Source organism: Triticum dicoccoides, chromosome 3B, assembly GCF_002162155.2.
Source record: "Triticum dicoccoides isolate Atlit2015 ecotype Zavitan chromosome 3B, WEW_v2.0, whole genome shotgun sequence".
Classification (NCBI taxonomy): domain Eukaryota; kingdom Viridiplantae; phylum Streptophyta; class Magnoliopsida; order Poales; family Poaceae; genus Triticum; species Triticum dicoccoides.
In genome coordinates, this window is record NC_041385.1 from 845,421,666 (window position 1) to 845,433,513 (window position 11,848).

Genomic DNA, 11,848 nt, shown 5'->3' on the forward strand with positions numbered 1-11,848 from the left:
TTTTGAATTTGCTATTTATGTGAGTGCGCGTGAAATCATGTTCACCATCGTATTTTTGCTTGACTAGTAGTACTCATTAGATGTGGAGTACTGTATGCTTATGTTGGGTGGCTTGAATGCTTCATTAGATGAAGAATTTGTTAAGACCAATTAATACATTGGATTAATTAGGGGAGTCCTCGTTTCCCCCCACGTGCGGTTGCACTTTGGCAATCTCAGGCTGGTCACAGTGGGGAGGAACTTAGGAGTAACATTACACACTCCAATACAACTTTGCTTATGTGGCACGTATTTAATGAAGAGAGAGGTGTTTGTGGTAACTAGCTAAGTTACCGGAACATCACACACTGCAAGAAACAATGAGTCTATAACCTAATAAATACATCGTTGCATGACACTACATAGATGTTCCTACCCACTATGAAGGTAGTAACATAGTCTAGGGAAGTGTGAAGTTACTAGCTTATGTTCTTGCCCATTGTGACCAGCCTCACAGTGGTTGCTTCTGAAATCGCGCTTCTGCAAACAGACCTACAAACCGACTCCTCCCGAAGGCGTCTGTTTATGTTCTACTCACTCCGTCTAAAATAAATGTCTCAATTTTAGTATAACTTTGTACTACTTTAGTACAAAGTATAAAGTCGAGACATTTATTTTAGGACGGATCGAGTATATAACTAGCACATATACCCGTGTGTTGCAATAAAAAAACTTATATATTTAAATTGAGAATCACATTTGTAAGCGGAACAAAACGCCTTGTGTTGCACTACAAATAAAACGCTAGTTGTTCTATCCATGAGAACGCCCACCAATGTGACACAATATCATCCAGATTGCAAGGATGCACACAGTTTATCAGTCCATAGAAAATAAGATATGGTCCATTAAAGAGGATACATATTTAACTTGAGATGTAAGACCGCATGCATAGTTTTATTTAGGGCGTTCTGAGCTATTTAGGTTGCGTCACCATGCTCGGTATGTTCCGGGGTAAAGCCTAGATATGAGCCTCCCCGATCAGATGATGACGGAGATTTCGATGCCGTTCTCTCTCCTCAGGGCATCGTTTTGGAGTAGGTGCTGGCTGGATAGGATAAGATGAGGAGCGATGTTACATCTATCGTAAGGCTCCCGGTGGGTCTCAATGGCATGGCATGGTGGAGTTTTGGTGATGGATGCGCGCATGATGGTGGCGATGTCTGGCGTCGCGGTGACGTCGACGGTAGAATGGCCTAGCGTGGTGAATGAGTTGATCTCTCCTAAAGGTTGGACGATGGATAATGGTAGAGACTAGTTCTAGAGCATGCGCGTGCGGTGCACGCAAATGGTCTAACTAGACTGGTTGATGATGTCAGCTTGCTAACGGATGGCTTGGTAAGGCCATCAAAATAGATGGTGTGTGTTCATGAGACTTCAGGGCACATCATCAAGCTTGTAGGCATAGTGATAGTAGTTGCCAGGAAGGTGACTTTGGGTTGATCCATAATAATATGGTTGTGTGGTGTGCTAGCTAAGTCTTGTCATTGTTATTGGGTTGAACTGTAATGTGTTCATTAAGTCTCTAGATGGTCTTGCCCGCGGTCAACTTTTCATGCTATGTGTTGGTTTAGAGGCACTTACACCAGTCGCTCGAATGTTGTTTTTTTACCTGCTTGTTTGAGAATTTACTCGCCACTTTGTGTTGGTTCAAATGTTAATGCCTTTGTTTATGCTTTTCGGCAACGACACCAATCAATAGTCTTGATGATCCATAATTATAGAGGATCGCTACAATTTTCGAGGATAGTATTTCACCCAAAATTATTGATTTGACATAAGGGAGGCCAAAGAATATTTAAAAGCCTTAGTAGTTGAGTTTTCAATTCAACCACAACTGACAAGTCACTTGCTTACAACAATTTATTACTAGCACAATACTGGTATGATAACAGTGATAATAGTAGTAGTAACAAAGTAACAACAACAATATTAGTAGTAGCAGTTTTGTAGCCATTGGAACAACAACAGTAGTGATTAAAGCAAAGACAATATTGTGAAAGCACATGCATTGGACCAATGATGGATATTTTCATTAAATTTAATATGACACAATCACAACCAAGAGGGATACAAAAAAACTCCAATTCATCAATCATATGTAGGCATGTATTCCCTATGTAGTCATACGTCCTTGTGATAAGAACTTACATGTCATCTTTTGTCCTACTCTCCCGTGGTATTGAGGTCCTAATGGAAACTAAGAGTAAGTAAGGTGCTCCTATTAATATAAAACCAAAACAAAACATTAACACATAGTGAATACATAAAGTCCTCAAATTATATTCGTTCTCGAAGAGTATCCTAATTATTGTGACCATGGGGTTTATGGTTCAGAACAATAAGAGGTGCATATAACTTGCAGATAGAATCAAGAACTCAAAAATATATATAAAAACATAATATGTTCAGATCTAAAATCATGGCACTCGGGCCCTAGTGACAAGCATTAAGCATAGCAAAGTCACGGCAACATCATTCTGAGAACATAGTGACTAAGCCCTAACAAATTGACTCGATTACATAAGAAATTCCATCCATCTCCATCACCTTCCAGCAAGCCTACGAAGGAATTACTCACTCCCGGTAGTGAGGATCATCAAATTGTTGATGAAGAAAGGTTGATGATGATGATGATAGTGACGAATCTCCCTCTCCGGAGCCCCGAACGGACTCCAGATCAGGCCCCCCGACGAAGAACATGATGTGGCGGCGGCTCCGTATCATAAAACGCGATGAAACTTTGTCCCTGATTTTTTTCTCGGGAAGATGGTATTTGTAGGTGTGGAGGTCAGACAGCCGCCCATGGGCCCTACAAGATAGCGTGGCTCACACTAGGGGGTGTGCGCGTCCCTGCCTTGTGGGCTGGTGGTGGCCTCCTCCGGTAGATCTTTGCACTAGTAAATTTTATATATTCAATAAACAAACTCTGTAAAGTTTCATCCGATTCTGAGAACTTTTATTTCTGCATAAAAAAGAATACCAATGTAGTTCTGCTTAAAACAATGTCAGTACGGGTTACTTTCATTCAAATCGTGCAACTGGAATCCGGAACAAAAGAAAAAGTGTTTGGAAAAGTAGATACGTTGGAGATGTATGACTGCTACATAGCAAGACTTCGCAGTTAAGCTAAAGGTCTTAGGATCTATTATACCTTGCGGGCATCCTTGCACAGGATTACACATGGCTACAATAAAGTAAACATCGAATATAATTCATCAACTTCGGACTTCAGAGAGTCCTCAGATATGGACTTAATTTGGAAGATCGAACTAGTCTACGAAGCTGTAGACCAGAAGAAGAAGAAGCTGCTTAGAGGAACAATTGACGGTCCTCGGCATAAAGACTAGTTCGGCGGCTACTGACGATGTCCTAGATTAGGATATACTTGCCACGTCGGTCTACCAATCAAGGGTCCGGCCAAGGGCCACCGACAATCAAAGAATGGGCCGCATAGTTGTGGCCTTAGGTGTAGTCAAGATGGAATCCTACGAAAACTTGGCACATACTTCAAGGCATATTCCAATATTCGGTATGTTTATCTCTAGATGCAACCGACCATGTGTAAGCTTAGGCATCCCTCAGACCCTATATAAGCCGAGGGTTTTAGTCTGTAGGGGCAAGGTTTTAAGACTAGATTCATTCATATGATCTCGAGGTAGATCATCCTGTACTTTGTACCCCATCCACAATCAATACAATATAAGTACTCCCTCCTACCCAAAATATAAGGAGCGGTTTGACTTTTCTGGTCTTCGTTACGGAACTTTGACTATGATTTTCATGTATTCTATGTCTATAAAATTAGTATACATACATATGAAATAAAATTGTTCTGCAAGACAAATACGATGATGCCATTTATACATGTTCAATCCATATACATTGATATATATTAGTGGTCAAAGTCGTGCATCAAAGACCGTAAAAAGTCAATCGCGCCTTATATTTTGGGAAGGAGGGAGTATGATCTTACCTCTTCGAGAGGGTCTGAACCCTTTACTTCCTGGTACCATCATGTCAAGATCACCAGTTCGGGACCCCTTACAGGAGATCTGCCGGATTTAGCTCCGGCAAGTACCTACCATCCCCTTCAGAAATAACTTATTTCAATTGTAGTAATACCACTGATAATGCTTTGAAATAGCAATTCCAACAGTTTTAAAATAATTGAAACCACATTTTTAGCAGAAAGAGGCCTTCACGAGTGCACCGTCAGTGTCCATGTCTGTGTGTGAGATTTTTGTCCATAAACCTAGCAATCATGTCTCGCTAAATAAAATACGTATATAGTTATCATGAAGATAAGAAGGTGGTTTGTGGGAATCTTTTAGGCTAAACGGTCAGTGGGATTGGCCGGGCACTGTTGTTAAATAATGGTTCCAAGTGTTTTGAAAAAAATGAAACCACATTTTTCCATCGAAAAAACCCTCCATGTGTTTTTCCCCAAAAAAAGGGTTTGATGAGTGCACCGTCCGTCTCCACGTCGGCGTCTAAGCTTTTTGCCCAAAAGCATAGCAATAATGTCTGTCTAAATATAATATAGGGAGCAAACAAGATGAGAAGTTGGCTTGTGGCTTGTGGGCATCTTTTAGGTACGATCGGGGGTTGGTAGTGTAGCGGAGAATAGTGAACAGCCTGACCGATACGCGTGTCACCCTTGTGAGAGCGTAGGAATCTATCTTCTGCATAATAAACACTAACAAATGGCAACGTCATGAGTCACCTGGCCACCTCGCCGCGCCACGCGTGCGACGGAGCGCGCATACGTGTGCCTCGCCGAGGGCCCGCCGCCACCTTGCTTCCTTCTGGCGATCTATCTTGATGCCTTCTAGGCTGTCGAGTGTCGACAGCGAGAATGATCGATGGTGATGCTGACTGGCACTCTGGCAGCGACCGGCCGAGCCACAGAAGTCCACCTTCCCATGCACGTACACATGCCGGTAACACTCCGGCGAGCTAACCCGGCCCCCTGTTGCATTATTTATAGTACTGGTACGTACTCCACGGCCAGCAGAGCAGTCCACCACTACGAGCAAACACCACACACACCATTACAAGCCAAACAGCTAGCGGAGAGGAGAGCTGCGAGAGCCGGCGGCCATGGTGATCTCGCACTCGAGCTCCGGTGTCGGCGAGTCCGCGTACAACACCTTCTCGTCGCGCTACGCCCGCGTGGAGCTCCCGAGGTGACGATCCGTATATCCGACCACCACCGCCGATCGGTCCGACGCCAGGGCGAGCCGTCTGACAAGAGTGTTTGTTGCCTCGATCAGGTACCGGATGCCGGAGAACTCGATCCCCAAGGAGGCGGCGTACCAGATGATCACCGACGAGCTGATGCTGGACGGCAACCCGCGGCTGGACCTGGCGTCCTTCGTCACCACGTGGATGGAGCCCGAGTGCGACAAGCTCATCATGGACTCCATCAATAAGAACTACGTCGACATGGACGAGTACCCCGTCACCACCGAGCTCCAGGTCCGTGATCACTTTTCCCACCATTTTTGTGAGTCGTCTGAAAATTTATTTTTGGTAAGTTAATTTTCTGGACCATTAGATTAAGATCCAACAATCATCCTTCTTTCTTCTTCCTCTAGCTTTCTTTCTCCTCCAACCATTCCTCTTCCTTCCAAATCAACTTCTCGAAATTGCAAATTCAGTTAACTTACATAAAAAATTTGTGCACAAGTAGTAGCTATTGTAATACGGATCGGAGGGAGTACTAGAAATTGAGATCCCAATTGACGGCGCATTTGTGAATAAATGCACCATTAATCCATAAACTTGATGGGTCGAACACTTCAGTATGAGCGAACTAAAAAACTGAACACGGTTCGATATTGATGTCGTCGTCCGGGGCGGTTTCTAAAGATGTACATGCCATGAACACTAATCTGTATACAGATTGTAAATCAGATCTTTAGTTCAAAAGATACTGCTACAAGCTATAATAAAACTTAAAACATGAATGTGTGGCTCAGGCTGAAACAATAGAATAAGTAAAGTACAATAAAGTTCTGCCCCCACACAATGGGTGGGTCCGAGCAAAAATAGGAAAAACAGAGAAAATAGTGGGAAAGAATCAGTACTTCATATGGTACGAGGACACGTGAGTAGGTGGCAGGCTTTGATTGGCTGAGAGGGCTTTGGTACAAACCAGTTCCAATAGAATAATCATTTTGCAGTATACATCTCTGAACAACAGTTCTCTCTGACTACGGGGAGGAGAGAGCCCAATGACCATGGGCATGTGCCTAGCCATTCTTTTCCCTTCAGAAAGGGGATAGGCTCTACATCATGTGATGGGCACCGCCATTTAATTAAACATAAAAGGTCCAAATCATCTTTTGCATCCAAACGCGATCACACGGGTCAAAAACAACATTATACTCCCTCCGTCCGAAAATATTTGTCATCAAAATGGATAAAAAGAGATGTATCTAGAATTAGAATACATCTAGATACATCCCCTTTTATCCATTTTGATGATAAGTATTTTCGGACGGAGGAAGTATATCTCATCCATATTCTGGTACTGACACACCATCTAAACTGGTTGAATAAACCTCGTGCAATTATTTTCAGATGGGTGCACCCAAAGGACATAAGCCCTCGCATGTCCACCTCCTGCAGTGATGACTACATGCAAATTGACATCGTAGTTCTGAGAATAACATACAAAAAATTTGAATAGATATATGTTGGAGTATTCATTCCGGCAATTTTAAAATGCTCAAAGAATGGCACAAACTCCTATGTGGACGTGGCCACCCAAATTATGGTGAATACCACCCAACCAATTACCAAACTAATTTTGTATAGTTGTTGGTGGTGATAAACTGAAAGTGACGCGAATTGTTCGTCAAATCAATGTAGTGAACGGACATGACAGGGATAAATTCGCCCTTCTTGCTAAAACAAGATTTTAACATTATGTGGACTGTTGGAACCAAAAGATAAATTAGCTCGTATCTATCAGCCGTAGATACCTGGTTGATGTAAGTAAACCACGAATATATTAGGTTGGTATTGCTTAATTTACTAAATGTTTGTGATCCACCGGCCTATAAGTTTTCTTGAAAGCTTAACCTATTGTAAATTGCATAGAGCATTAGTGACTGCAGAACGTAGTGGTTTATTAATGAGAAACTGATAGGTTATTTCTTCCATTAAGTTGAACTTTAGACTATATGTGACACGGATGGTTTTGGTCTAATCTGGGAGACTTCACATTCTAGTGTTTGCACCTGGTTTCCGGTTACAGCCGCAATGATCTTGATGAATGTACAAGTAGTACAATTTTAGAATCTTCCCGTTTTGGACATCTCACCTAGTTGGAAATTTGGTAATGGAAGTAGCTATTTTGATACTTTTTATAAAAGCCAATGCAAACAACATTGTAATGTGGTTTTTGGTGGGCACCATGCTAGATAATTACAAGAAAGCCATGCAAAACATACTACATACCTATATTATATCTTGGTCCATACTGTTTCTGTAAACTTTCACAATGCTTATTATCTTGTATTGTTATTGTCGTTGTTGCTGGATTTCACTACCAACTATATTCCTGTATATGTATGCTCTTACATTGATATGCATCTACATGGAATGCATGGATAAGTTATTGACTTGTAAGCACTACATGGATTTGCTCATTACATGTTTCATTATTGAATTTACCAACGTGCTTGTAATTTGCAGAACCGTTGTGTAAATATGATAGCTCACTTGTTCAATGCACCAATAAACGAGGATGAGAAAGCTATTGGAGTTTCAACAGTGGGATCCTCCGAAGCAATAATGCTTGCAGGCCTAGCATTCAAGAGGAAGTGGGCAAATCAAAGGAAGGAGCTGGGGAAGCCATATGACAAACCTAACATTGTTACCGGTGCAAATGTTCAGGTATTTTCTTGGTGTTCTATGGAGTTAAACCTTTTGATTTTTACCACTGTATGTATCTTAAAGATGCCTCTTCTAACCTGTCATGTTCATAGGTTTGCTGGGAAAAGTTTGCTAGATATTTCGAAGTAGAATTGAAGGAAGTCAAGTTAACTGAAGGATACTATGTTATGGATCCGTTGAAGGCTGTTGAGATGGTGGATGAGAACACTATATGTGTTGCAGCCATCTTGGGGTCTACTCTCACTGGGGAGTATGAAGATGTTAAACTATTGAATAGCCTTCTTGTGGAAAAGAACAATGAAACAGGGTATGCATTTTATTTGCCAAAAAATGTACTCCCTCCGATCCAAATTAATTAACGCGGTTGTAGTACAACTTTGTAATTGTACAAAGTTGTACTACATCTGGGTCAATTATTTTGGATCGGAGGGACTATCCTAATTAGACACAGTTGACATATTTATTATCATCAATGCAGGTGGAATGTGCCGATCCATGTTGATGCTGCTAGTGGAGGATTTATCGCTCCTTTTCTTCATCCTGAGCTTGAGTGGGACTTCAGGCTACCATTGGTGAAGAGCATCAATGTTAGTGGGCACAAGTATGGCCTTGTCTACCCTGGAGTTGGCTGGGTCGTTTGGCGGAGCAAAGACGATTTGCCTGAAGAACTAATTTTCCATATAAACTATCTAGGAACAGATCAGCCCACATTTACACTGAACTTCTCCAAAGGTCAGTATTGTTCTGTAGACTGTAGTTCAGCATGAATCATCTATTGTATGACGTTACAATAACTCAAGTACATGCCATTTTTGTCCAGGTGCAAGCCAGATAATTGCACAATACTACCAAATGATACGCCTTGGCTTCGAGGTATCCGTCATCCTTCATTTCCCTTCATTTGCGGACTTGCGAGAATTTGAGAATTTTGCCATAAGTTTTGTCTTTGTGTTGAGTTGTTGACAGGGATACAAGCACATCATGGAGAATTGCCAGGCAAATGCAGCCGTGCTGAGGGAGGGCATGGAGGCCACTGGCCGATTAAGCATCGTGTCCAAGGAGGACGGCGTGCCATTAGTCGCCGCCTCGCTCAAGGACAACACTAAATTCAGCGTGTTCGACGTCTCCGAGAACCTGCGGAAATTCGGCTGGATCGTGCCAGCCTACACGATGGCTCCTGACGCGGAGCATGTCGCCGTCCTCCGTGTGGTCATCAGGGAGGACTTCAGCAGGAGCCTCGCCCAGCGGCTCCTCACGGACATCAACAAGGTCCTGCACGAGCTGGACGCCCATGCAGCCCATGCCATTAAGGTCACTGCTCCTACCGCAACACAAAACGGCAATGGCGTGAACGGCGACGACACCGTGACACAGAAGAGCGTCCTGGACACCGAGAAGAAGTTCGTTGCGGCCTGCATGTCCCTGGTAAAGAAAGATAAAAAGACTGGAGTCTGCTGAAGGGCATGCTCAGGCTCACGCTTGAAGCTCATTTTATGCCTATGTATCTATAATTTTTTGTACGTGGATTCCACTGCCTGTCAGCTTGCTAGAGATTGATGCGCAGCGTCTGTGGTTCTGTATAGTACAGGACACCTCTGGATGGAGGTTATGTACGTATTTGTTGTTTGCTTTAGTTATGCCTTGAAATGTTACGTGTTTGCTGCATCCTTTAGTTTTGCACTGAGTTGATTGTACATGTGGCTTGTTGGGCTTTGCACCTTATATAAAAGCTTGAGAATATACAGATAGGATAGCTATCAGATTAGATGGGTGAGCCCCATAAAGCAGATGCGGCCGGGTTGCCCATCGTCAATTCAAGATTACATGGGTGAGCCCCATAAACAGAATGCAAACATGGATGCACGTACGTAAATGTTAGGTCAAGATCAACCTACAAACTATCCCTATCAAATCAACACACTGACTGGATGCTTTTGCAACAACTGGATTTTTTCCTAAAAGGGAAAAAAATTGTAAAGCCCCAACTTTAGGAATTTGGTCAATATCAAGTATCACTATTATTCATATTTAAAATTACAATTTCATAGGAGAAGTGGAGTTGCCAGCTGCTACTGAAAAGAGACAAATCAGATGGCATCACCACATTAAAAGCCAAAAGCTAATTTTTCAAATATAAAAAAATGTTTTATAGGTCAAGTTATCTTTCCGTCGATCCGCTTTCACCGTTAACATACCGATAAGGGTGTAGGCAGGCAAAAGGTCACTGGTGTAAAAGAAAAATACCACTCTTTAATCCAAAATAAGTGTCGTGGTTTTAGTTCTATTTTGGATCGAGGGAGTATTATTAATTTTGTGGCTTGTAATAACTACCACGTCAAAATGAATATTGCACATTTGCAATAAGTAGTAACTCACATAGGTGTGAAATGCACTTGCCAATGTTTCATATACCATAGTAAATTAAATTCCATTTAAAATGTACTTACCTTTAATTTTGTTGCCCTCCATTATCAATTAGAAAGCCGTAGAAGAAAATAATTTGGGAATTAAACCTTGGCCCACAACAGCCAATGTTGTGATGGGCCGTGACCTCCCACTTCAAGCAGGCTGTGGCGGTGTGCGGCTGTGCAAGCCAGATTGAAGCTTCGGCTGCCGACGCCTCCACTTCTGTAGCCAACGCCGAGGTCTCCAACAGCCGACACACTGGATGCTGCGGGACTCCTACTGGATGCGGTATGGGCACGTGTCGTGGGGTGCGTGCACGAGGTGGTCGTGTCGGCGGTGTCGCCGCAGAGCGCCTGAAGGAAGGTGGGTCGGGGAGGGTTGGAAGAGCCTGCCGGCTGCCACTGCGTAGGGAGGCATTGGTGGCGGCAAGTCTACAACCTTGCTTGAAGAAGTAAACAGAACAAACGAGAGGAACGACACCCGGGGGAAGTGCGAGTCTCGTAGGTTGGCTAGGCCCTCGAGGAAGTTGGGGCGGGCCGAATCATACTAGTACAAAATAAAATTCATTATTTTCTGAAGAGCAGGCTTCAGCGTGTTGAAGCCTGCACACTGGACTCGCCTTTGCTGCCGAGAGCTCTTGGTGCTAAGAGATAGGTTGTGAACCAACCAACACCCGAAAGCTTAAATCATGTTGTTGCTTCTTCGAGTACCGTATGAAATAAATAGACTTATATGAGAACTTGCCAAACGGAAAGTGAGGCTAGACCGTGCGATCATTAGTCGACGAGAGCAAGGGGAAAAGCGCCGTAAGCTGCAGCCACATAGTGGATTCTCTCTCTTTAAGACAAGAGCGGCGAAGGCCGATGTCCTAATTATTGACGTGGAGCTCCAAAATAAAAATCTCCAGATTAGAGCACTAAGAGGAAAGGACAGGAAATGATAGCTTAAAGTATCTTCTACTTTGTGCACTTGATCACATTAGTGCTCATCTCAGGTTTTCTGGATAGATTTATCCCTCCAATAGGACTTTGGTAGTAATATGTAAATGAACTATCAATGGCCCCCTCCTTATATATGTAAAAAGAGTAGTTAGTTAACTCTTCACCTATCCGTTCCATACAATGTATAGAGAGTTAGAGACATGAGTACATGTATAAGAAAAATAGAGGGCACAAGAAAACATATTTTTATTACAAACGAATCTGTTTTATTATCAATAAGAAAACCATTGTACAGTCACATGATATGCACTTGTTACATCACTAATAGACAGTCCCGAATTATTTGTAGCTGAAATGGATAGAAATAAATGTATCTAGAACTAAAATACATCTAGATACATCCATTTCCGCGACAAGTAATTCTGGATAGAGCGAGTACCGGTCAATTTCATCGTTGTACAGTTATCCTCTATAACACTATGCTCCCTAGTTTTAAAGAGCCCACATTCAATTGACGTCTCAAATTAGAATAGGGTTACCCAATTTTGTCCGGG

General features: G+C 42.6%; 1 protein-coding gene across 1 annotated transcript; it reads left to right on the plus strand.

Annotated features, from left to right (window-relative positions):
- The first annotated feature begins 5,077 nt into the window (after window positions 1–5,077).
- LOC119278870 (glutamate decarboxylase-like) lies at window positions 5,078–9,612 on the plus strand. The gene is made up of 7 exons (XM_037560218.1): window positions 5,078–5,228; window positions 5,316–5,520; window positions 7,747–7,947; window positions 8,040–8,254; window positions 8,426–8,679; window positions 8,768–8,820; window positions 8,914–9,612. The coding sequence occupies exons 1-7, from the start codon at window positions 5,143–5,145 to the stop codon at window positions 9,403–9,405; spliced, it is 1,506 nt and encodes a 501-aa protein (XP_037416115.1). The 5' UTR covers window positions 5,078–5,142; the 3' UTR covers window positions 9,406–9,612.
- Window positions 9,613–11,848: the final 2,236 nt, after the last annotated feature.